The following is a 27866-nucleotide window of genomic DNA, read 5'->3' on the forward strand; positions in this document are numbered from 1 at the left end:
GTATCCTCTCTATGGTTCATATATTTTTAAAGATTTTATTTATTTATTCATGAGAGACACACAGAGAGGCAGAGATATAGGCAGAGGGAGAAGCAGGCCCCTCAAGGGGAGTCTGATGTGGGACTTGATCACTGGACCTGGGATTATACCCTGAGCCAAAGGCAGATGCTCAATCACTGAGCCACCTAGGCGTCTGTCTATGGTTTATATTTAAAGAAAGGATTCAAGTTTGTGGCTAAAGCCCAACTTTTGCAATTCTACATCTTGAATTTTCAGTCTTCCCTGGAAAAGTGGTGCTCCACCTCAAATTTCTACGTGCCACCTTGGTGAGCCTGTAACTCATTCCTACAAAGCTTAATAGTGCCACCTTGGTGAGCCTGTAACTCACTCCTACAAAGCTTAATAGCTCCAGGGACACCTGAGGGTTCAGGGGCTGAGAGTCTGCCTTCAGCTCAGGGTGTGATCCCAGGGTCCTGGGATGGAGTCCCCATCAGGCTCCCTGCAGGGAGCTTGCCTGCCTCTCACTCTCTCTCTCTCTCTCTCTCTCTCTGTCTCTCATGAATAAATAAAAAAAATAAAGTCTTTAAAAAAAAACACACACACACACACAAAGCTATTAGCTCCAGAATGGTCATTAACCTTTCCTTGTAACTATCCTTCCTCAGTTTGCCAGAACCAACTGCAATTTTTTTTCAGTAGTCACTATGGGGGGGGGGGGGGGGGGGATGTTCCAAGCTTGTTCTAGCACTTTGCTATTTATGAGCAAACCTTGTCACTAAATGTCTAAAGATAATACTGATGATGGGGCACCTGGATGGCTCAGTCAGTTAAGCATCTGCCTTAGGCTCAGGTCATGATCCCAGAGTCCCGAGATCAAGCCCTTCCCACTGAGCAAGGAGCCTGCTTCTCCCTTTTCTCCTCACTCCTGCTGTCACTCTGTCTCTCAAATAAATAAAATCTTAAAAAAAAAAAAAAAAAGAATACTGATAACACTGTTAACTCAACAGTCAGCTGAAGCAGAGTCTTTATAAATGATATAATATGAAAGAACTCACTGCCTTGTCTCATTGGGTTGCCACCCTGGTAAGTCACAAGAATGCTATCTATAACATTATACAAATTTTAATAAGTGCATCTGACAGAACCATTCATAACTGTCTTATACTATAACAGATTAGATGTAACTGCACTTGTTTGAATAACTGGATTCAAAGTATTAAGTAACTGCAGTGCCTGGATGGCTCAGTCTGTTAAACATCAGATTCTTGGTTTTAGCTGAGGTCATGGTCTCAGGGTCATGGGATGGAGCTCCAAGTCGGGCTCCATGCTCAGCAGGGAGTCTGCTTAAGTTCTCTCCCTCTGTCCTGTCCTCCACTTGCACTCTTTCTAAAATAAATAATTTTTTTAAAAGTATTAAGTAATTGATGTCTCCCTAAAATAAGAATTCCTGTGGTATACTATTAGACTGGGGTCTAAACTTGGTCCTATCCTATTTACACATTTTAATTAATGAGTGACTGAAAATATAAAGGCATGACTGCCATTTTATAAATGTCATAGTTAGTAGGGATAGCTAAAAATAACTTGTTAGAATGATACTTCAAAAAGATACAAATGTAAATCAAATATAATCAAACATAAATCATAAAATAGAACCATGTAGATAGACTAATAAGTTGAAATGTAATAGGAAGAAAAAAGAAATCAACTACACAAATATAGAATGAGACAGAGCTAGTTTGACAGTGGCTCACAAAGTAAGATCTAGGTGATAACAGACTGCAAATTCAATGTAAGTTATCCAGTGACATGGCTTATTAAAAAAAAAAAAAAACTCATACTATTACATTGTTCTTTTCAGGTTCATTAATAATAAACTCCAAGTCACTAATGCCAATAGTCAATTCCCAACCTCATCTTCACCTCTTAGCAGTGTTTAACAAGGGTGACCATGCATTCCTTTCTACACTTTCCTTTTCCTCTCTTGGCACTCTCTTGGTTCTCCTCTTCCTTCACAGGATGCTCTTACCAACTTCCTTTAGTACCAATGACTCCCAAATTTTTATCTCCAGTCCAAACCTTTCCACTGAAATCCAAACTCTTATATGCATCCGCCTCATCATTAGAGAAACCCCTCCTTCCACCTTCTTACCCAAATCAGCTTCTATAGTCTTCCCCATCTCAGGAAATAGTAACTTCATCCTACTAATTGCTCAAGTCAAAACTTCTTGATCCTTATCTCTCTTTTTTTTTAATATCCTATATTCACTCCATTAGTAAGTCCTTTTTGGCTTTGCTTACAAAATATATCCAGAATCTGACTCCTCTCACCACCTTCACACCCCATCATTTCCCCTCAGGTTTGCAGCAATGCTCTTGTAAATGGTCTCCTTACTTCCAACCTTGAAATCTCAACCCTATGATCTATTCTTAGTATTGCAACCATAGAGAGCTTTTAAAAACATGCATTCGTTCAATATTCATTCTAAGACTACTGAGGATCCATCCACATTCCAGGCACTGTTTGGGGTGCTTAGAATTTATCTGTGAACAGAAGACATAAAAGACGCTGCCCTCACGAATATTTTACACCCTAGAAGAGGGGAGAGAAAAAAACCATATAGGAAATAAATAAATTATATAGTAAGTCCACACATGTAGAAAGAAAGAAAGAAAGAAGAAAAGAAAAGAAAGAAAAGAAAAGAAAGAAAAGAAAAGAAAAGAAAGAAAAGAAAAGAAAAGAAAAGAAAAGAAAAGAGAAAAGAAAAGAAAAGAGAAAAGAAAAGAAAAGAAAAGAAAAGAAAAGAAAAGAAAAGAAAAGAAGCAGTGCCAGGAAAAAAAAGGGGGGGGGAGGGTGTTGCAGATTCAAAAAGAAAGGTGGGCAGCCTGGGTGGCTCACTGGTTTAGCGCGGACTTCAGCCCAGGGCGTGATCCTGGAGACCCGGGATCGAGTCCCACGTCAGGCTCCCTGCATGGAGCCTGCTTCTCCCTCTGCCTGTCTCTGCCTCTCTCTCTCTCTCTCTCTCTCTCTCTCTGTCTCTCATGAATAAATAAATAAAATCTTAAAAAAAAAAAAAAAAAAAGGTAAGTCTAGGCTTCATTAGCAAAATAACTTTTGAGTAAAGACCTCAAAAAGGTAAGGACTTAGCCGTGCAGAGAACTGCTGGAAGACCATTCCAGAGTAGAAAGATATTAAGAATGCATAAAACATTAGTTTTGGTTCCTTCAGCCTTCAGTTGACCACATTACAGGCTGAGAGATGTAACATTTTAAACTTGTTTTTATCTAAATATTACTTGCATTTTAATTCTTAAGTAATAAGCCACCAGTGCTTCTTTAGAGATAAATTAAGGATTAGAAACTACATATGCAGGCAAGATTTAAGTCAAAGATTCAATTAGGAGTTTTTTGTCTTCATTTCACTGTTTCTTTTATGGCCTCTAAAAAGTAATTTAAAAGGCTTGTGTTTCTGAGAGAGAGAAACTAAAGAATTCCATAAAAATCTGCTTTTTGCTCCTTTTCCTGCTTTTGTTTTCGCTAGGACCTGCTCCCCGACTCCACTTTACACATGCCACAGAATGCAAATAGTGTATGTCCTCCTTGTAAGGGACACAAAGTTAATGATTTCTTCAGAATAAGTAACATCTAAGGAAGGACCAGGTGACAATGACTAGATAAAGCTGTCATGTGCATATTCCAGACCACCAAAGCTTAGACATCTCAACACCAGGACCCCCTAGCTCCAAAAAATAATACCTGGGCCTCATCTTCATTCTAACCGGTTCCTTGATGCCTGAAAGGACACATACACTACGCCATGGTCCTTAATAAAAAATCTCAGACCCTGAACAAAGACGAACTCATGCTCTTTTCCTTTCCAACTTTTTCAGTCACTCTGTCTGTATCTGCTCTCTCTATATCTTCAGTAAACTGCTCTCACTTCCTGCTGACTTATATTTAATTTCCATCCTGAATAAAGCTAAGGACCCTCTTGGCTGGTCCTACAGGACCCCCTTTGGGTCCTCCCTCAGACCTGGCCTGCCAGCATCATTTTTTGATATGAACATATGATATATCAAATACTTAGAGAAAAACAGCAAGTTCATCAAACACAGGAAATCACATGGATTTACCTTAAGAATATAAACATTTTTCAAATACAAATATCAACTGACTTTTAGATTGTCTGTTATAAAATTAATCATATGCAAAGTCATCATATTTATTAACACAATAAGATGAGTATAAAAACTATAGATTTTTCAAAGCTTGTTAGTTTCCACCTAATTGGATGAGACTAACACAATGTTTGTTTTTACCTTCCGGTGGCCTGTTGGATGTTGCCACAACGACGACCCCATTTTTGAACAGATTTTCAAAAAGCTGTTTCAGAATCATGGCATCAGCAATGTCAGTGACCTATGGACAACAACACATTTGTTTTATTTTAATTTCACTTCTGCTCTAACAAATTTGCTAATGGCTTATCTCTCTCTCTCTCTCTCTCTCTCTCTCTCTCTCTCTCTTTTTTTTAAGGATGGAAGTGAATTCCAAGAGAAAAATTCTAATTATCATCATGAAGAAAAGAGTAGATAATTAAAATCATGAAAGACTGTATGGTAGTCTTTTAAACTTGACTCTTTTTTGCAAGCCTATCATTTCTACACAAATTATCAAATGGTTCGATGTTAACTTCTTTTATAAACTACAGGTGGAAAGCACAGATAATTGTCCTAAACATTTAGGAAGTCTAATTAATTAGAGCTAACATGACCAAATCCCTCCTCCTACTCTTATCACAGACCCGGCACACCAACCACACCCCCAAAAAAAAGAGAAGAGGAAAAAAAAAAAGAAGAAAAAAGAATAATAAACGAGCTGATTGATATTTCTAATACCTTTCTGGCAAAGGTCCCTGAAAAGGTGACTTTAAATGGTTATGGCACTTTAGAAATAAGGACAAATAGCCAGTGAGACATAATCAGCTGCTGTTGAAAATAGAATGATATGACATAGATACTATTGTGCAATTGTTGCACAAAACAATTCAACAGATGGCCCATCACAAAAATAAGCAATTTCATTGTTCTTTTTAAGTGCCTTCTATTACTGTCCATGAATAATCAAAAGGCACTGCAGTCACTTCCAGCACAGCCAGCCTCTGCTAACCTTCGCAAACACAAATATTCCTTCCATTAGGAAAAAAAAAAGAAGAAAAGAAATATCTTATAAGAATGGTTCATGCAGTTCTTTAAAATATTACTTCTGACAAAAGCAGAAATGCATAATATAGATAAAACCATTCCATCCAAGTTATAGAGATACATACAACTATCTTTTCTAAAATTTTTAAAAATCCACAATTAACAAGTAAGCTTAATAACTTCTTAAAAAGCTCTTTAAAAATCACAAAGAAATAGAGGAATTAAGGAGGGAGGGAGTTGAATTCAAAAACAAATGTATAGTGAGGGTAGATATTAATCACTGCACCTTCCCTTATAAATATGATAATATGGGTTTTAGATACTTATGTAAAAACATTTTGATCTTTAATAGTATTTTAGATAATTTAATAAAATTTTTTTATATTCACAAAATATATCACACAATAAATATCACATTGTTATTTTTCAACTATGTTAGAGCTTAAAAACTGGAGGAATTCTTTCAAATTAGAACAAAATACTGAAAGTTACCAACTAAGTGGTTGTAACACAACAAAGCACCACCCAGCCTATAGGTCTACATCACTTTTCTCTTTTCAGCTGATGTTTTATGCCAAAGTTTTATTATTTCTTTCCCACCTGAACAAAAAAAAAAAAACAACAAAACAAAACCAGGAAATAGGGACGTGCAGATCTTTCTTTTACTGTCTCAGGCTATAACTTTAAAACATTAACTAGAAAACTACTGAAGATTCCTTAAATTAAAAAGACTTCGGGAACTTACGAAGTGGTGATTAAAATGAAAAGGAAAGTCGGACTATTTAATTATTTAGGAAAGTGATATTATTTAATTTGGAGCTTAGGATCACTGTCCAATTTTGCTTCCGCAAAAATACTCACAGAGAAGGCCCTTTTCAAATGCTTAAACACCAGTGGCATTTCTGATGAGAGAACAAACAAGCTTGCAAATTTTAGAAGCAAGTGCACTTTTAAATTGGGTTCCCAATACACTGACTTTCAAAGAGAATGATTGCAATTAAAAGTTGCCCAATTTTAGAAAATAAAAATAGCCATTGACTATCTCACTAATGTTTTTGAAAAAAAATTAAAAATAGCTTTTGCGTCCTATGGTTTAGAGACATGAAGAAACCTTCAGCTTATATAACACAGTGCAAAGTTTAAACTGGGAGTTGAAGAAAAGCAAAAAATAAAGACTTGTGGTTGGGTCATAAATTGTTGTTTTTGTATTACAAAATGCTTTTGCTCTATCAGAGTAAATTAACTTGGAGAAGCTATGGCTAATTAATAAAGCAGGAGTCACTTGGGGTAGCCGGGTGCCAATGTGTACTCTTTTGATCTTGTCCCTGCACTTGTTCAGCTTTGCTGGGGAACAGTAATTTTACAGTATAAGTGAACAGAAGACAATTGGCCACACATTCTTGGAGAGTGGGCTTTTTCAGCATCCAGCATTTCATTACCACCAGGAACAAAAGAGAAGGCTACAGATTACCAATAAGGGTAGTCTGCTAATATAGAGAGGGGAGACATTTCATTAGCATTAAAGAGAAAAGATTTTTTATGACCTAGAGTTGCTTTCCATTATGACTCACTTAAGTAAAAAAGAAAAAAAAAATCTAATGGTTAATTTACATATGTAAGTGCTCGAGTCTCAGTCACACACTGATTGGTACAGTGCCATGTAATGAGTGACAAACATAAGCATGCATTATCAGTAATTAGTATTAGCACAAAAATAAGCACCTATTTTTTATTAGCAGTTTTTAATAGCTTTCCTGTTTTACAAAAACGGTCAAAACTATTTTTTAAATGATATTGATAGCTTATGGAGGAGAATTTTGCATGATATTTTGCTCATCAGATTTCTTTTTTTTTAGACCATATTAGTAAAACATCTATCCAGTGTCCCTAAAAGCGACAGGAAGAAATAACATTTTTAAAAAAACTCAGTTTCCTTTAGTATTATTCTTCAGAATCATAGATGATTCAACAAAAAACATAAATATTCAAAGTCAACATAATGAAACCCTAAAGAAAACTTTGAGGAAAAGCTACTCTTTTATTTCAGCATAAAACAATCTACCAAGACAAATTTCTCAAACAAAATTACAGTATGTTTGACACAACAGGCAAAACTGAAATGCCATACTTAGGAAAGATGACCAAGCTAACAAGGAATATATTCTGCAAATGTATTCTGAATGCTACCAAAACATAATTTTAAAATTCCCCAAATTCAAGAGTACATATGTTCTTGTTTTTAAGCAGCAATAATTCTCATTCAGCTCCCTAGTTAGATAAATATTATATTAATTAACATCACCCAAAGGCCAATAATAACTAGTTAAAAATCAAGACTACTAATAGGATTCAATTTTAAAAGTGAAGTGGTGATTGCAGACATGATTGTTAATAAAATGCCTAAAAAATTATTTTGTAGGGTATCAGCAATGTATTGCACCAGGATTAATAGGCTTAAGGATAATTTTTAGATTCTATCATTTAAAATATCTACTAAAAGCCTATTCAGCTCCAGAGCCATGTAACACAAGACATCATATACCAAAGAGAATATAGAGCATAGCTGTTACTACTAGTGAATTAGAGCACCAATGATCAATTCAAACTAAGTTACTAGCTGTGTAACCCTGCACAAGTTACTTAACTTCTCTGACCCTTATTTCTTCAATAGAATGAAAGTAGTAATAATTATCTATCTTGAAAAATTGTTATGATCCTTATAGTAAACTCTTATAGTAAAATAAGAAAGTAGTTAGCTATGATTATTATCTGTCTATGGTATATATATGCTAGTTTAATTGTATATTATTTATATGTAGCTGAATAGAATTTTAGCTGTAGATGGAATGGTACATAGCATATAGTACAGTAGTTAAGAACATAGGCACACAGTACTCAATAAACAGTAACTAATGTTATTACCGAATACATATAATAGATGGAATGTAAGCATTCCAATAAATGGCATTATCTAAAACAGATTGTACATAAAAGATGGATTTGGGGACACCTAGGTGGCTCAGAGGTTGAGCATCTGCCTTCAGCTCAGGGCGTGATCCCGGGTTTTCGGGATTGAGTCCCATATCGGACTCCATGCAGGGAGCCTGCTTCTCCCTCTGCCTATGTCTTACTTTCTCTCCGTGCCTTTCATGAATAAATAAATAAAATCTTTAAAAATAAATAAAATAAAAGATGGATTTTACTAGTTAGTAAACATAGTAAACAAACAGTATTACTTAAGGAATACACATTCAAGGGGATCCCTGGGTGGCGCAGTGGTTTGGCGCTTGCCTTTGGCCCAGGGCGTGATCCTGGAGACCCGGGATCGAATCCCACATCAGGCTCCCGGTGCATGGAGCCTGCTTCTCCCTCTGCCTATGTCTCTGCCTCTCTCTCTCTCTCTCTCTGTGACTATCATAAATAAATAAAAAATTAAAAAAAATTAAAAAAAAAAAAAAGGAATACACATTCAAACAATGACATACCATTTTTCATCTATTAAGTTAAACAAAAAATGTTAATTCGGAATGTTGGCAAAAAAAATGGTGGGTTGTTAATTAAGGGAAATGGGTCTTAGCTGGGAGACTGCCTCAATATATATTGTTTGGTATTAAGATCTATCTTCATTCATTCATTCTTTCACTCACTATTATTCATTCGCTTATCCTCAAACACTGTTCTAGACATTTGAGATACATCAGTTAGCAAAATAAAGATTCCTGCCTTCAAGTTTACATTCTTATGGAGGAATATATATAATAAACAGTAAATATAATAAATAATATATATATATATGCAGAGGGTGATGTTGTTTTAATGGTTTTTAAAAGGACAGTAAGGGACATTGATTAATGACAAATCACAATTTTATAAGAATAGGCCTTGTTAAGGCAATAACTGAGCAGAGATCTGAAGACGTGAGAGACTCTTTGGGGTCTCTGGGGGAGACTGCCCCAGGCAGAAAGTTGAGTGGGAAGGCTCTGCTTGTTTGTTCTAAGTTGTGTGGATGTTGGGAATCAGAGTGCTGCTGCAGCAATATTTTGCGGGTATTCTTTTATCTGCCCCCCAAATTTTAGAAAAAGGGGGCAAACAGAGATTTGGACTAGAAATAATCCAGTTTTGGTGTGCTGGAAGAGCTTTTCTAAGACCAGTAGAAAACAGTTCAGATATTGAAACCAGGAGATGCAGGTTCTGCTTAGTGATCACCTCTGCCCTTAGGGGACATATTCTTGCTCTTATACTCCTGCTGTCTCTGGTTCTCCTCAATGGTGGGTATAATGTTAATAATTGGCCTTTTCTCACATGCAGTGTAAATTCCAGGCTTCAAGCTGAGAATTGTAGAGGATATAAAAGAGCAAAACTACTAACATTTTTCATCCTAGGACATGCAGGACAACTTTGTTCAAAAGCAGAGGGCTCTCATGTTGTCAACTCTAGCATAATAGAATACTACATTCTAGTAGCACTTGCGATCATATAAAAGTAATCAAGTTGATATTCAGTCTTGTTTTATCATCTCTGCATTTGTGTTCTTCAGAGCCCTGGTGGGAAAGAAGCATTTGGTATAACACCCACTATAAGCTATGGTTCCCTAATCCAGGAAGAAAATAGGGTTGGAAATTATTTGCAGTAAGTAAGGCTGAAAGATAGGAGATAAGATCAGAGAGGAAGCAGAAAGGCTTGAGTAAAAGGAATGACACTATCTTATTGTATTTCCACCCCTCTAACTCCACCACCCCCAGCGCGCCCGTGCGTGCGTGCGCACACACACACACACACACACACACACAGGGTTTAAGCCTTTTTTAAGTTGGGTTTTCTGTTACCTATAGTAGAAAGCAATCTACGAGATACAGCTCTTTGCTCTTTGGTCTTAAGTTCATCAGGTGATTCTCCTTCCATTGGAGGTCCTGGATTTTATATGTAGGAAGGTGACATCTCCTCACAGTACTATTTATGCTATCTTTTACAGGCTATAGGGAAATCCCTCCTGATATAGCAGATAGGAGCAAAACATGAACTAATCCATCCCCATCTAGACTGTTTGCAAGAAACAGGCACAGGAAATTCAGCTAAAGAAAAGGGGTTTACTTGAGACTCCAAGATGTGAACAGCACTGATAGAACCTGCGGGGAACTGGAGCTAAACACAGGCTTAGGAGCTGAGGTAGCTCTGGAGAGCTCAGCAGCTGTCCAGGGAGCAGCCTTGTAGTCCTCCCCCTAATGGGATTCAGTTATTTCCTCTGTCTCTTTGTTCCTGTTTCATTATTGTGCAGGAAGTGCCTTCAGTGCCTTTTAGCTCAAAGACACGAGACAGAGGATATGATTGGCTCAATCCCCAGGGCACATCACACAAGTGCAACGTTGTTGGCAAGCTTGTGGGCTTGCTACTCATAGATCAGATGTCCAGACATGGTCCATTTGACTGTGGGTCACATGAGGTCTTGCAGTATGGGATAAGGCTCTTTAAATAAGGCAACTGGGATGGATGAGTAAACAAATGAATGAACATCAAACCAACTCTGGCTGGACACAGTGGGTGATGACCGGTCCATCACAACCACTTTCTCTTTGTTAACAAGCAACTTTCAAGTGAGGGTCCTGTCTCCCCCTTGATCTTCTTTATACTTAATACATAATTTGAAAAATCACTTTTATTGCCTGCCTTTATACTTAATACATAATTTGAAAAATCACTTTTATTGCAAGACTCACTCATGTGGAACATGAGCATCCTGAGAGTTGCTTTTGTTTCCTTCTTCTCAATCATGCATCAACATTCTGAAATCTGAACTCAATGGAGAATGCCCAATGCAACCAGAGATAGTTCTGTTAGGGTCTCACTATCAGGGCAACATTATGACTTTCATGGGTCCTAGGCACCTTCTACCTTCATGAGCCCCTTCCTCAATTAGGAAATGCATTTGAAGGATCCCTGGGTGGCGCAGCGGTTTGGCGCCTGCCTTTGGCCCAGGGCGCGATCCTGGAGACCCGGGATCGAATCCCATATTAGGCTCCCGGTGCATGGAGCTTGCTTCTCCCTCCGCCTGTGTCTCTGCCTCTCTCTCTCTCTGTGACTATCATAAATAAATAAAAATTAAAAAAATAAAAAATAAAAAAATAAATAAATAAAAAGGAAATGCATTTGAGGGACGCCTGGGTGGCTCAGTTGGTTAAGCATCTAACTTCAATTCAAGTCATGATCCCAGGATCCTGGGATTGAGCACCACATTGAGCTCTGCATTGAGCCCTGCTTTGAGCCCGGTGCTCAGCAGGGAGTCTGCTTTTCTCTCTCCATCTGCCCCTCCTCCGCCCCCACAGCTCATGTGCACACATGCTCTCTCTCTCTCAAATAAATAAAATATTTTTTTAAAATGCTTCTGAAAATGTTTTTATATATAAATTGTATTTGATGACTGAGTTGGTATAAAATATATATAGACACAGGCTGAATTCATTATGGTATATTTGTTTTTTTTCTACAAATTTTAAAAGAAATTGAAATATTCTCATGGGGCCCTGAAAGTATCATGGACTCTAAGTACTATGCCTACTACACCTAATGGGTAATTTGGCCCTGCTTGCTATTAATCTTCTCAGGATCTCTTTGCATGAGCAAATTTTCATCACTTCCTAACCTTCTTAAATAGTCTTGCCAATGTCTTCATGTCACAGAAACAGACGGATCTCTTCTCTGACTGTTTTAAAATTTACATTCTTTAAGTTAAGGGTAATGATTTTTATATGATACCAAGGAAACTCTGATGCCTCATCTATGTGATGAATATGATGGCTATTTTATAGAATTAAATGCATAGCTATTTTATAGATATAAAAACACTTTGTATACCATGGATCATTTTACAAAAGGTTCGACTTTTGTAAAAAAAAAAAAAAAATCTAACTTCAATGCTTTAATAAAAAATTTAACTGTTAATTCAATTTTATTTAGTGATAATGGGATTAAGAGACTCATAATGAGAAAACAAGAGAGATGGTCTTCACTAATTTATCACTGACTTGTTGTTGACAGCATAACTGTTAACTCGTTACTATTTTTAGAACTAAACAAGGCCCTTCTCTTTCTGCAACACATTGGTGCACTTAGAACACTTCTTCAGGGTAGAACATTTCTTCCCCATAAGCCTTTTTTCTGAAGACCTTTGCAGTTCTACAATACAAAAGGTGAATGTGAGGCTGTCTTAATATGACTGCAAGGAGAAAAAAAGATTCCTCCTCCCCAGATGGCTCAGTAACACCATTCCTGGTGAAAATTCTTTCTCACCTATCAGAAATTGAGACCATTGTTAGATAAGTGTATCAAGTTGCTAAAGGCGACCTATCATGCCTCATTTGGGATAAAGGCAACCTGGCCATCTTATCTTCCCATCAACCCAGGTTTTTAAACACAGAAGAACAAGAAATAACTCTCTACGAATTTAAATGCATAATTTCAGAGAATCTTAAAATTGTGAGAAACTTGACAATTCAACTAGGACAGTTCCCTCACTTCATCACAAATATGTTTGTGAGGCTTAAATAAGATGTGTGACTCACCCAGAGCCCACCTCGGAGTAGGCACAAAACAAATGTTAGCTTCCTACCCCTTGAAAGTTCTCTGGGCCTTTATTCTAAGCAATCAGACACAGGAGTTTATGCACTCAGCTCCAGAAATATTATTCAAAAGCTCTGGGTGTGAAGCCCTATTTTTAAGCTTATATTCAATACTTGTGAATTTTTCTATTTCCATTCCAATAATCAATTGCTCTCATAGTAAGCATTATAGAAAAATCGACTATCACATTTCAGAACTACTAAAGATAGTAAACAAGGAGGGAGTAATTCTTAACCTAGAATATCTATTATTATTATATTATTATTAAACAATGGGATACAGAAAAAGCATAAGACATGATATTTGCCTGCATGCCATATTTGTTCTCATAAGAAATAAAGATCTGGGATGCCTGGGTGGCTCAGCGGTTGAGCATCTGCCTTTAGTTCAGGGTGTGATCCTGGAGTTTCAGGATCGAGTCCCACATTGAGCTCCCTGCATGGAGCCTACGTCTCCCTCTGCCCATGTCTCTGTCTCTCTCTCTGTGAGTGTGTCTTTCATGAATAAATAAATAAAATCTTTAAAATAAAAGAAATAAATATCAGAAAATAACTTTTTACCACTTTAAATGTACAGTTTCAGAGAATCCAAAAACAAGGAAAAACTTGGAAAATTCAACTAGGGCCAACTCCCTCCCTTCATCACAAATTGTGAGGCTTAAAAGAGATGTGTGAATCACTTGTTTTTTATATAACATTTTTTTTAAAAACCACAAACATCTTTAAAGACATTATTTTGTAATAATGATATTATCTCCAACATGGTATAGGCAAACTGTAACTCCATTGACTATGATATAGGGGTAGGCAAACTTTTCCTATAAAAGAATCAGTAGTAAATATTTTAGGCTTTGCAAGCCACATATGGTCTGTATGGCATTTTCTTTTTCTTTTTCAAAAGACTCTTTAAAAATATAAAAATCATTCTTTTCTCACTGGTAATACAAAAGCAGATGGGCCAGATTTGCCCTGTGTGGGCCATAGTTTGCTAAGCCCTGGACTAGACAGTAAAATAAAGTCATAAGAGGTAGCATGTCAAATCAATCTATAAAACAATGATAAAATCAGAAACAGAATTTAAATCTTCACATGTCATTCAGTATACCATTCTACATCTATGAAACATCTGTACCTTACCTGAAACTCATCGAAACATAAGAGACATGCTTCTTCACTGATTTCTTCAGCTATGGGAGCTATTGGATCATAGGATTTAGCCATGAATCCTGGCTTCCTTTTTGGTAAACTCTTTTTAAGGCGGTGAATTCCTTTAATGGATACAATTAAACACAAATTGAATACTGTATTAATAGCATATTTTAGACAACCATAACAAATCTTTTAAATCTGTAAGTGAAACCTTAGTGTGAACATAAAAAGTAAGTTTAAGTGCCACGTAAAATCAATGTGATTATTGAAAATTGGTTGCATTCTTTCTACCTTAAAATAAGTTGTTTACATCTTCATACATTCCATGGTTGTGAGGACACTTTGTAGTCATTCTATCCCCATCCTTCAATCACTTCAGAGATGACAAAGTGATAGCCTAGATGACCAGATGGTAACTAGAGGATCAACAGATCAATCTTACTGCTGAGGATTTTAGGGATGTAGGCAGAGCAGGTGATTCCATCCTACGTCTAGCGTATGAAATCAGGATGTTCCTTATCTCTAGGCAATCTCACTTTACTCGTTATATGTATGCTAAATGCTGAAAGTATTAGAAGGAAAATACAATGTTCCTGGCCTTGTTAGTTACAGTATAGTTGGTAGACAAGTAATATAAAAATGAAATAATCTAAGAACACTGATAAAGCAATAAGGCATATATACATGTACATGAATGCCTACATGCTAGGGTGACACACAGGAAAGGACCTAATCAAAAACAACTTCTTGAAATAAATGAGTTTTTAACTTTTTTTTTTAATTTTAAGATTTTATTTATTTGACACAGAGAGAAAGAGAGAGAACACATGGGCAAGCACAGGTAGGGGGGTGGCAGAGGGAGAAAGAGAAGCAGGATACCCTGCTGACCATCCAGCCCAAGGCAGGGCTCTATCACAAGACTTTGGGTTCAGGACCTGAGCTGTGGGGAGACACTTAACCCCCTGAGCCACTCAGGCATCCCAACATTTCTTATTGATCCTTAGTAGACAAAATAGTTGACCTTCATATAGTAACTTCTCTTAATGGGAAGTACTGAATTTGTCTTTAGGATCAACTCTAAATACATCATGAAATATGTCAGTTGTTTCAGCATAGCACAAAACAAATGAAACCAAATAAAACCTTACTTTAAACAAATTCTAATTTTTTAAAAGATTCAAAGATTAAAAATTTTAAAAGATGAGAAAAACTGTTTTGTAGTGTTTACCCACTTAAAAATCCCTTCTTTTAGACCATTTAACTTACTTTTATGAACATCTAGCATGAAACCATGAAAATGAACCCGTTTCTTCCTCTTCATCTCCACATAATCATAAAACATGTCCATCACCATCGTTTTCCCTGTACCTTAAAAAAAGAAAAAACCAACTATTAAAAAGTATGTACTGATTACTCTAAGGATTGTTCATTAGCTTAGGGATAATGAAACCACCCTCTTCTACTGGAAAACTTGAGACTATGTTACTTTTTTAGGAAGGAGTGTTTATTTTTTGTGTTAAACCAGCTAAAAATAAAATGTTGATATTGCTCTTCTCTATTAAAATCCTGTTATTAGGAAGTATGACATTTAGGAGCTATTTCTCCAGGGAATTATGTAAATAAACTGACGAGAGCTGCAGATTATTCATTCTTTAATTTGTCTTCCAAAAGACATCAATATGAATAAAATAACTTATTAAGTAAATATTTATTGGGTCATAAGCAAGAGAAGTAGTCTTAGGCACTATAGGAAATTCAAAAATGAAAAATAAAAAAAATAAAGATTAGTAACTAACATCAATGCTGAAAATAAATAATATAGAACTAGAGAATTGCCAATTTTAATGCTTTTTTTGTAGCTTTACCTTTATTTCTCCTGTGTATCATACAGGATTTCCTCTACAAATATTGATACTATGTTCTTTTTTTAATTTTAATTGCAGTACAGTTAACATACAATGTAATACTAGTTTCAATATAATACTAGTTACAATAGTGATTCAACACTTCCATACATCACATGGTACTCATAGAGCTAAGTGCCCTCCTTTCCTTTAATCCCCATCATCTATTTCACCCACTCCTTCACCCACCTCCCCTCTGATATCAGTTTGTTCTCAGTAGTTAAAAGTCTGTTTCTTGCTTTGTCTCTTTTTTCCTTTGCTTGTTTTGTTTTAGCTTTTAAAGAAAGTGTTCTTAAAATATAACCTTCTTAAAAAGTTGAGAACATAAATCTTACAAAATGAGGCCTACTTGAAGAAATTAAAACCTTAACCCTTATGATTTAATTATCTAATTTTCAACGCTAAAACTTTTAACCACTGTGATTACTTTAGTTATCGAGTCACATTTAACAAAATATGCAGAGAAATTCTTATTCCTTCGCAGAAAGCCCAGGGCTCTGGGGACACTGGCAGTCCTCAAGCTCGTTCAGACCCAGCATTCCTCAGCAGGCCAAGCCAGGCCATGCTTGTGTTGTCCCTCATCTTCACCGCTTCCTCCACCACCACCACCACACCACCACAGTGCCCATCCTCTCCGCACAGGAGCTACAAGTATTCATAGGCAGCTCAAGATTTAAGATCTGAGTCTTAAATCTGTTTGGCTTTCCTCCATTCCATACAACTTTGAGCCTATGCCATTTGAATCACCAGAAAGTTTTTTGTATATGAAAATACAATTTACCAAACAAATCTGGTCATTGATGAAGAAACTAATTCAATTTAAAAGTAATCTTTTTGCAAAAATATTTAGTGAAATACTTCTTGATACAGTGAGTGGCAACAGATCTTAAATTATTACATTTATGCAAAAAATTAATAAAATTTTAAATTCTGCTGCATGAAACACAGTACACTTATAGATCTAGAAAAAAGTCATGATCTAAACAAAAATCTGAATATATATTTGAATGTAATCTTTGTGCTAACTCTTTAAAAACCAGGCTTAAAATATAACAAAACCATCATATAAAAGCTTCTGGGGATAAAAGAAAAAAAATCATAATGGAAAAAATTGCTACCTGAAATTTAACCTTTTGAATGTCAAAAATTACTACAAATAAAATTAATATCCTTATTTACTTTATCAATACATTGTAACTGAATACCACATGTGAGTCTCTATCCTGGGTGCTCAGGATCTGGAAGTAAACAAAACAGACAAAGATCCCTGCCTTCATGAAACTTGAAAGATTAACCTTACATATTGTTAAATATGAAGGGCTCTTAGAAACTACAATCGTGTTTTTGCTTTGGTTTTGATTTTGTCCATCCTAAAAAAAAAGTTACTTCCAATGAATCAAGTTGGCATGTAAGTAACAACTCCATATCAAAATAAAATTCAGTATATAAAAACCATAAATCCTCACATCTGAAAAAATGTTTGAGAAAAGTCAGCACACATTCATGATCAAATTTCTCAGCAAACTAGGAAAAGCAGCATACTTTTCAAACTCATAAAGGACAAAACAAAAAGAAGCCTACAATGAAAAGATGCTCAATAGCACTAATCATTTGAGAAACACAAATAAAAACTACACTGAGATACCACTTCAATACCGATTAGAATGGCTATTATTTTTTTAAGAAAATAATAACAAATATTGGATGTGTGTTGCTGGTGGGAATATAAAATGGTGTAGCTGCTTTGGAAAACAGTATGGCAGTTGCTCAAAAAATTAAACACAGCCTGGGTCTGGGGATCAAGTACTACATCAGGCTCCCTGCAGGAAGCCTGCTTCTCCCTCTGCCTATGTTTCTGCCTCTCTGTGTCTCTAATAAATTAATTAACTAAAAATCTTTTTTTTCCCCACATACAAAGTTTGACTTAGCACCGTGAATGCACATAAAATCCAAAAAGTCCAATGCAAACTAAATAGATTTGGGGGGAAAAAACATTTTAAAAAATTGGGGAACCCCAGGTGGCTCAGCGGTTTAGTGCCTGCCTTCAGCCCAGGGCGTGATCCTGGAGTCCCGGATTCGGGTCCCACGTCAGGCTCCCTACATGGAGCCTGCTTCTCCCTCTGCCTATGTCTCTGCCTCTCTCTCTCTCTCTCTGTGTCTCTCATGAATAACTAATTAAATCTTTTTTTAAAATTAAAAAAGAAAGAACAATTGCCAGACAGCCCTCTGAGAAGGCTTACTTAAGGAGGACAAACCCCTTTGGGAAGAGAGGTTTAAGAAATAATAGGAGAAAATCATGGGGAATTACTGCTACATACCGCAGAAACATGTTGGAAGGAAACATGGTCCAAAGAAAAGTGATGGGGCGGGGGAGGCTGCAGAGAGAGACACGTTCCATCAGACGGCTTTTCTCCTGGGTGGGAACTTTTTGGTCTACAAATTGGAAAGGAAGGCTCAGACTGAAATAAATACATTTATTTTGAGTGATGGCCTTTACTGGGCACTGTCCACCACGTCCGCGCTGAACGGGTGTTCTGCGGGCAGCGGCCCGGGCCGCCTCGCCGCAGGGGGAAGGCCGGGCCCCCCAGCCGCCCAGGGGAGGAGGCAGCGGCCCGTGACTTCTCACAGGGAGGATGACGCCCCTCCTCCGAGAAGACGGCCGGGCTCAGTCCCTGCGCTGGCTTCCTTAGTTGACTTTGTCCTGGAATATGTACAGGTTGTTGGTGGCAGCCACGGCGATAATGTTCTCCGCCGGGTGCCAGGCCGTGTGCAGGATCTTCTTATTGAAGTCCAGACTGTCCAAACCCTACTGAAAAAAAAATGTCAAAAGTGGATTGTAAAACTAGTACTCCACTCCAAGGTCAACAGCTCGAACAATCAAAAGATGAAAAAGATCTGGCCTGATCCCAGGATTAGTAAGGGGCTTGCTCTAGGAAAGAGCTGTGTGTCCATGTCTCCTGAAAGCAAAGAGCCATAGTACTTGAGGGGCAGAATGTCTTGATCAGAGGACCAAATACTCTTGACCCTGATTGAGCCTGAGAGATTTGGTGTAAGCACATGGACCCGCAACTGGCACACCCTGCGTTCACGGGCTCGCCCCATTGAGGGTAGGAGTGACTCACTTACAGCAGCACCTTGATGGAAACTTGGGCTTTCTTCTTCACAAGTCGTAAGGAAACTGAAGGTCTGAACCTGTTATGTGTCCCGAAGCTGAAAGCAACGAAGGATGACTGCCTACAGCCAGTTATTAGGTGTCTCTTCACCTAGGAATTGCCATACCAGCAGGTTTCCATGACAGGAGAAGGGAGGAGGCTCCCAGGGTACCATGGCTGAGCAGACCACAATCATTTCAGCAGTGGCATTGGAAATGAGAAAATCCTCCGGAACAGGGAGTTGGAATTTCTGGTCCAGAGGATGCTCACATGCAGGTAATGCAAGCACATTCAAATACCATGACCAGAAAACCTGTGGGCAGCTGGTGCCACCTGCAAGGGGGGCTGGTAGAGGGCTGGAACAGAATAGTATCTTTGAGTTTTTGACAATTTTAGATGTCAGGATACAGTGTCCAGGGCCCACTTTTGAAGGAGCTTTTAAAACAATTACCTTGAGAGAACATGCATGTTCAAAGAGGCCAAACATTTTATCAGAGTAAAGGGATGACTTCACTCAGGAAACCTCACAAGAAAACAACAATTTCCTTGAATATATCTGACTATTAAGGCAAGACATCTTCCCATATAAACCATTATCATGTTCCCACTACTCCAAAGAAATCCAATAAATAAATTTACAGTGAAGGGTTCGAGGAGTCTGCAACTAGAAGTGCCCCAGAGCACCAGCAACTCCACAGGCTCGCCTGTAGTTTGTCCTTGAATGTGACGCACTGGTGTTTCCAAGCTGCTTCCCAGAATAGTTCCACAGGGTAGAGCCCACTGGTGAGTGAGGCCAAAGCGTACAGCACAAGAAGTGGTCAAAGCCAAAGCTTCCAACAATTCCTCTCTTCTTCTAGGTGGGCTAGAGAACGCTGGAGGGTGGCTTCAGGCCACAAGTTCTCCTGTGGCGCCTGGTCGCCCGTGTGTGGTCTGTCTGTCTCCTGTGCTTGTCAAGTGGGGAAGAGCTCAGGGGGGCTCTCTTCGTAGCAGTGCTTGGCTATGGGGTCCCTATTGGTGTTCTCATGCTGCACGCTCTGGGATGAGGTCCTGCATTTGGCCAGACACAATTCAAAGTGATCTTCGAGGACCATGAAGAGGTTCTGGAATGCCACGGCTGCCTGGTGGGAAGCGCTCCAGGAGAAGCTGCTTGCTGGGCTGCAGGCAGCAGGACACACAATACTCACAGGACCACAGCAGCCATCAGAGTGGTACTGCTTCGTGCCGGGGATGATGACATTACAGCGGCCGTTCACCAGCAAATCCTTCCTTTCACAGATGTATCCTAGCTCATCCGTGAGGAGGTGCTTCCCTTGCATGGAGTTCAGCGCTGGTTGCTGGGCAGACTGCTGCTCCCCAGGTGAACCTGCACCTTCCACGGAACGGGCTGGTCGTGGTCTTGAAGCTGGAGGAGATTCCGAGCTCTCACTGCTCTTTCCTTCTGTTCGAAGGTGCTGCTGAGGAAGTAGATGAGCGAGAGCCCGAAGACCTGAGCGAGCACCCACCTACCTCTTCGGGAGGAGTCGGCGCCACACCACGGCTGCCAGGTTCACCCTACAGGTGCGGAGCAGGATAGGCACAGAGCAGGGCAGGCACGGAGGCCGGGGCAGGTGTGGAGGCCAGGGCAGGTGCAGAGGCCGGGGCAGGTGCGGAGGCTGGGGCAGGTGCAGAGGCCGGGGGCAGGTGCGGAGGCCGGGGGCAGGTGCGGAGGCCGGGGGCAGGTGCGGACGCAGGGCGGGCCCAGAGCCACAGGCATGGTCCCTACGCCACCGGCAGCCCCATTCCCTGAGGCAGGCGCCGGCCCCCTGGCTTCCAGCCCATCCAGCTCCTAGCCATAAATTAAAAATCTTAAAAAAAAAAAAAAATTAAACACAAAATGACCATATGATCCACCACTTCCACTTCTGAGTGTATACACAAAAGAACTGAAAGCAGGGATTCAAACAGATATAGCAGTATTATTCACAATAGTCAAAAGATGGAAATAGGGGCACCCGGGTGGCTCCATGAGTTAAACATCTGCCTTCAGATCATGATCCTGGGGTCCTGGGATCGAGGCCTGCAGCAGGGAGCCTGCTTCTCCCTCTGCCCCTCCCCCTCTCATGCTCTCTCGTTCACTCGCTCTTTGTCAAATAGATAAATAAAATCTTTAAAAAAAAACAAGATGGAAATAACCCAAACATCCATCAACAGATGAATAGGCAAAAACTGGATACATATGCTGGAATATTATTCAGCCTTAAAAAATAATGGAATTCTGACACATAACATAAATGAATCCTGAAGACAATATAGTAGGTGAAATAGGCTAGACACAAAAGTTTAAATAATATATGATTCCATCATATATGAGATACCTAAAGTAGTCAAATTCACAGGGACAGAAAATCAAATGGTGGTTATCAGGGCCTGGGAGGGAGGGGCATTTGGAATGGGGAAGTATTGTTTACAGGTACAGGCTTTCAGTTTGGGAAGATGAAAATGTTCTAGAGATGAACGATGTGATGGTTTCAAAACAATGTTAATGTACTTACTACCACTGAACTTTACAAGTAAAAGTGGTTAAAATGGTAAATTTTATGTTATGTATATTTGCCACATTAAGAAAAATACATTTAAAAAATACCACACAGGGCAGCCTGGGTGGCTCAGTGGTTTAGCCCCTGCTTTCCGCCCAGGGCATGATCCTGGAGACCCGGGATCAAGTCCCACATTGGGCTCCCTGCATGGAGCCTGCTTCTCCCTCTGCCTGTGTTTCTGCCTCTCTCTCTCTCTCTCTCTCTCTCTCTCTCTCTGTGTTGTCTCTCATGAATAAATAAAATCTTAAAAAAAAATACCCCACAACTAACATCATTCCTCCTAGTGAAAGACTGAACACTTCTCCCCTAAAATTTTACACAAGGCAAGAACATTCACTCTCACTACTTCCATTCAGCATTAGACTGGAGTTCCTAGCTAGTGCAATAAGGCAAGAAAAAGAACTAGAAGACATACAAATTGTAAAGGAAAATTGGTCTTTATTTGCAACAGCATGATAGTATACACAAAAATTCCTAAATAATCTATCAAATAACTACTAGAGTTTATAAGTGAATATAGCAAAGTTACCAAAAATATCAACTGATTCTATACACTAGCAGCAATCAGTTGGAAATTAAAATTTTAAAATACAATACCATTTGCAGTGATATCAGAAAACATAAAATACACAGGAATAAATTTATCAAAAAATATAGTAGAACCCTGCATTACAACCTACAAAGCAGAAGTGAGAGAAATTAAAGATCTTTAAAATAAAGAAACATACCATGCCCATAGATTGGAAGACTCAATCTTTATCAAAAAAATCAGTATTTATCAAAAATATCAATATTTTAAGTTACCAATTCTCTCCAAATTGATCTATAGATTGAACACATTCCTAAGCAAAATCCCAGAAGGATTTTTTTTTTAATTAACCAGCCAGTTCTAAAATGTCTATGGAAACGTAAAAGTCATAGAATAGCCAAAACAACCTTGAAAAAGACAGAGTTGGAAAACTCACATTAAACCACAGGGATGCATAGCAAAATCCAAGCTGTAGGAAATCCTACAGGAAAAATTAGTTTATGTATGTATGTATGTGTACATACAAGTGTAGAAATGTGAATTTTCCTAAGGCATCTCTGTGGTATGTCATACACACACACACACACACACACACACACACACTAAAGACTTAATATATTAAAAACAAACATTTATGACATAATTAGAAATCTGAATAACTGAATATTTAATGAAATTAAAATTAATGTTAATTTTTAGAGTGTGAAAATGGTATATAAATTTCTACTTATTTTGTATTCATTCTTTCTACCAACGTCTACTTTTTCTCTACTAGAGACTAGTAGATATACCCAAGTAATTATTAATATTTGACTGTCATCAACACCAAACAGTGCTTAGGGAGAGTATGAGGGAAATAGTAAGTTCATGACACTACCAAAAAAGAGAAAGATCTTTTCTAAAATGTAAAATTCTTTCAATGTGGCTATAAGCACAATTATATTTAGTATGTTGGTCAAGAAAGTGCCTGTGTATGATGGAATTTCAGAGATGCTGAAAGATTTCTCTGCCCAAAATCATCAAGTGAACAACTCAATCACTACAGTTTTATTCATATACCAAGTTTCAGTGAAATTCTAACTCTTAGAAGACTCTATTTTTTTTTAATTTTTAAAAAAGATTTATTTATTTGAGAGAGAGAGAGCAAGCACATGTGAGGGGGAGGGGCAGTGGGAGAGGGAGAAGCAGACTCCCCGCTGAGCAGGGAGCCCAATGTAGGGTTCGAACCCTGGGATCATGACCTGAGCTGAAGGCAGATGCTTAACCTACTCAGCCACTCAGGCACCCCAGAAGACATTTTAAATGCAAATATGCTGGAGAAGTAACCTACTCATCCAATGGATCCCATTAAAAATTTAGCACATGGGATCCCTGGGTGGCGCAGTGGTTTGGCGCCTGCCTTTGGCCCAGGGCGCGATCCTGGAGACCCGGGATCGAATCCCACATCGGGCTTCCGGTGCATGGAGCCTGCTTCTCCCTCTGCCTGTGTCTCTGCCTCTCTCTCTCTCTCTCTCTCTCTCTCTCTCTCTGTGACTATCATAAATAAATTAAAAAAAAATTTAGCACATAAGTTTAAAATAGTTTAAATTAGAAACAGATTAGAGGTGGTTCAGACATTTAGCTAGAAGGCAGATCCTCGGATAATATGAGTCCAACCAGATTAATTTAACTTGTAGAGGAGAAATCTGTGTCCTATGGAAGATCCAGCATGAAAAATCCTAATGCCCAAAAAGATGAAACAGCAGGAACAAACTCCAGTACACCAAAACGTAGTGATGGATATTAGAGAACCTAGACCAGTGTCCTTCAAATTGCCTGTACAACCAGAAATAATTTTTCTAGAATAGAACAGAAGAGAAAATATCCAAATGTATCACACATAAGTGTAAGTTTTCTTTCATGAAACTATTTTTCGGGGGGGGGGGGTGTGCATGTGTGTGCACGTGTACACACATTTACATATGTAGGTCAGAATATAAAAATATTTTTCACTGTGGGTCACATTCAAAAATATTTCAGAGCCATCACAAGAGTCTGTAAGCTCTGGGTGAGCAGACTGCGTCTTACACAGTATTACATCTGCATTTGCCATTACATCTGCAGAAACAACACACTGCCTCGCACACAGCAGATATTCAATAAACTTTGTCAACTGAATGCAAGAATAAGGACAGATATTGAAAAAAATGTGGAGAAGAAACCAATGCTCAATTTTACCTATTTCACAATTTTGCTTTGGTCTCCATAGTGTCCTAGATAAAACCCTGTGTTTTTCTTGAGAAGATTTTTACTAGGGGAGTAATTTATAAAACCTAAAAAACAACTACTTCAGTGGTCCCCTCCTAAGGTTCCCTTTTCACAGCCAACCCCCTGTTGAAGGAGCTGAAAGTGCTGTCCTCCATTACCCAAACCCAGAATTTTGCTTCCCAACTCTTCACCTTAAAACCAGCCTACCTTCTGACTGGTGAAAATATCAAAGTGAAACAGGTAAGGTTAAACCAGGAGGCAGCAGAAAAGGGACTGATGAACAAAAATCTACTTTGATTGTCTCCAAATATAAGGGAGAAATCATTAACTCTGCCATCCCCACTGCAGTCTACTAGTCAAGAACTGAAACCTTGTCAGAAAGCCAACTACAGGGTAAGAATGAAGCCACAAAATACTCCCACTGCAGTGTTTGGCTTCTGCTTTGAGATATGCTAAACATTTTATTAAGGAAAACATTTCAGGGTTGAGTCATGATGATGATGCCTCTATCAACTCTACTGGGGTTCCCTGGATTGAGGGTCCATCTGAGTCAATCATCTCAAAACAAGTAAAGTGTTCATGACAGAGCCAGGAATAAGGGGTGGAAGGGGGTGCTAGAAAACAGGAATCTTTCCCATTGAGTCTCTTCAAAAGTGAACACCTGTTTCCCAAGACTATAAAAAAGGAAAACTATAATAAAAAAGAGCTTGTTAGAGCATTCTGAGGCTATTCTTCCAGACAGATAGCTCCCCTCAAATGAAAATCTTTTCCCTTCTTACTGTAGAATTCCTTTCTCTTTCCCTCTCTGCATTATAAAGGTGTTCTTAACCAAAGGTTGCCACACACGTATCTCTGTGAATATCCCATGTTACCACATCTTCTCTAATTCTTTCAAGCACTCAGATGAATCCACATTTACCATACCTCCATTTATTAGTATATGGCTGTATTCTTCAAACTAAAATCCATTAACTTTTATAGGTTTGTGGTACTTTTTTAAGTCCTTTTGCAGAAGTGGAAACAGTTGTGTTTTACCAATCATCTCCATTTATGGTTAAGTGGTTAAGGTAATAGGAGAAACAAAAATGTTGATTTTCGCCATGACTAAACATGAAAGTGAAGGTACAGGAAGTAAATGTTCTCCAAAGAGGCAAAGAATGAGAGATGACAACAGAATGAGAACTGCTAACAGTACCCAGAGGTGTGAACACACAAAACTGCTCAAGCACCTGGTATAAATCGCTTTCTAAATAAGAAGTAAACATACACTGTTCTCAAAAATACCAATTAGCCAATGAACTAAGAAAAACAACAGCTTGAGCTTCTTTGACATTTTTCAAGTCTATAAGCTCCAAGAACATAAAGAATCTTAAGGGGCAAGCTAAACCTGTAAGTGTAAAACAGGCATTCACAGACAAATAAGTAGAGGGTGGACCCAGAAAAAAACAGTCGGATCTTTAAGGTACTATCACTACTTATTCAACTCCTATTATTTTTCTTGTCCTAAAATTATTACTGAGATAATAACCTTTGCCACCACTTCCTCATAACACGAATTTGTTATGACTATAGGGGAGCCTGAGCTTTATCAGTTGAGAAGCAAAACTAATTTTGCTATATGTAAATGTGCATTTTGAGTAAGCCAATAAAAGAAATGACTGACAACCAAAAAGACCAAATAAAGAGCCACCACCACGACATCAGTGAAGGTGGCTAAATAGGGAGAGGTTTAGAACTAGGAGAAAAGAATATGTTTGAAGGAAACAGAAACCAAAAAACAGACAACTTCACCAATAATGAGTTCAGAAAAGAAGCAAGACATTCATTGATTAGGAAAGTCTAAAAAGTAAGCAATAGCTCATAAGGCTTCCAAGAAAAGGTGAGTCTTTGTACCCAATATATGGATGTGGGAAACCAAGGAAACGTAACCACTCACCCATTAAGACTATCCACTAATAACTAAATTAAAGGTAATAATAACTATATTGAGGACAAGGGTTTAGATTATGAATAAAAATAGTAGTGGAAGTTAAAGTAAAAAAGAGCAGCTAATTTTTTTTAAGTATTAGCTGAGTCAAATAGCACTGAGCAATAAGATTCTGATTTACCTTAATAACCTATTTATAGATAATTCCCTTCCCTGAGATCAACTCAGCTTATACACTAAACAATGTCTGTATCCTACCATGATAACTAATCCAGCTTTAAACTAGTCGTACCCTCTGAGAAGTAAAAATGAAAACTAAGATAACTGCCCTTCTCTCTTCCCACGCCATTTTACTTGGCCTCATCCTGTTCCCTAACTGGTAGTAGAGTGAGGGGTGGAAACAGAACTATCCCTGAATGAAAGCTGGGAACATCCTACTTGGACCACTCAAAACTTATTTCAACACACTTACCAACATCTCCATAAACATACAGGCCCCTTGGAGGTTTGCTCCTTGAAAAAAGCTGCAAATTAAGAACAAATTATAAATCTCTAACATGCAAATAATTTAATGTTATCATATACACAGTGTCTAACTGTCATATACAGGACTAAAATGGGTTATTGTACACAATAAGTACAAAAAATTTGATGTAAAAGGCTATGAAGACCAACTTACATTTTAATATGGGAGGCAAGAATCATAGTAGCCCAGAGCAAGGGCTCTGAAGTCCCACAACATCCCCTACATCATTCAGCAACTTCCCCTCTTTCCCAAATGGGCTCCCCAAACAATGACAGCCTAGCTCATTCTCAGTAAGCAAGAGCTCAGAAGAATTTTTCTAAAGACACTGAATAGTCTCCAGAAAAAAAAAAAAATCCTGAAGGCATTTATGTGTTTCTTCGGGAACTTCTCCCGAAGAAAAAACTGATCCCTATTAGATCACCTTATGGTAGGGCACATCAATCAACCAACCTCTTACGACAGAGTCTTCAATTGGCTTGTTAGTGTCTGAAAAGATTCTATAATGAATTGATGACATACAAGAATTAATAGAAACTAGAAAAGAAAAATGTCCAAGAGGAAAGTTGGAGACCAGAGCAAGAGTACCAAGGGGATAAAAACTCAGAGGAAACAGGGGTGCCTGGGTGGTTCGGTCAGGTAAGTGTCCACCTCTTTACCTCTTGTTTTCGGCTCAGGCCATGATCTCAGGGTCGTGAGATCCAGTCCCAAGATGGGCTCTGCCCTGGATGGGGAGTTTGCTTGAGATCCTCTCTCTCTCTCCCTCTCCCTCTGCCCCTCCCCATTCTTGCACTCATATGCACACTCTCTCCCTAAAAATAAATAAATAAATCTTCAAAAAAATTCAGAGGAAACAGACTATACAGACAGCTAAAGGAAAACTTCAAAATAAAACTGTAATCTGGGGTACTGGGTGGCTCAGTTGGTTAGGTGACTGACTCTTGATTTTAGCTCAGGTCATGATTTTAGGGTGGTGGGATCAAACCCCGTGTGGGGCTTGGTGCTTAGCACAAAGTCTACTTGTCTCTCTCCCCCTGCTCCT

At 38.4% G+C, this 27866-nt stretch overlaps 1 protein-coding gene and 1 pseudogene across 2 annotated transcripts in view; both read right to left on the reverse strand.

The window, feature by feature from the left end:
• The window catches only part of AFG1L (AFG1 like ATPase), a 205460-nt gene that overhangs the window by 112660 nt on the left and 64934 nt on the right, over positions 1-27866 (reverse strand). For both annotated transcript variants that reach the window (XM_041733206.1, XM_041733278.1), the window contains exons 4-7: positions 26774-26825; positions 15233-15334; positions 13955-14085; positions 4320-4419 (exon numbers count right to left, since the gene is read on the reverse strand). In XM_041733206.1, coding sequence (XP_041589140.1) covers positions 4320-4419; positions 13955-14085; positions 15233-15334; positions 26774-26825 — 385 coding nt within the window. The remainder of the gene's footprint in view (positions 1-4319; positions 4420-13954; positions 14086-15232; positions 15335-26773; positions 26826-27866) is intronic.
• On the reverse strand, positions 19973-26314 carry LOC121492056 (annotated as a pseudogene).

The sequence above is a fragment of the Vulpes lagopus genome, chromosome 1, assembly GCF_018345385.1.
Source record: "Vulpes lagopus strain Blue_001 chromosome 1, ASM1834538v1, whole genome shotgun sequence".
Lineage (NCBI taxonomy): Eukaryota > Metazoa > Chordata > Mammalia > Carnivora > Canidae > Vulpes > Vulpes lagopus.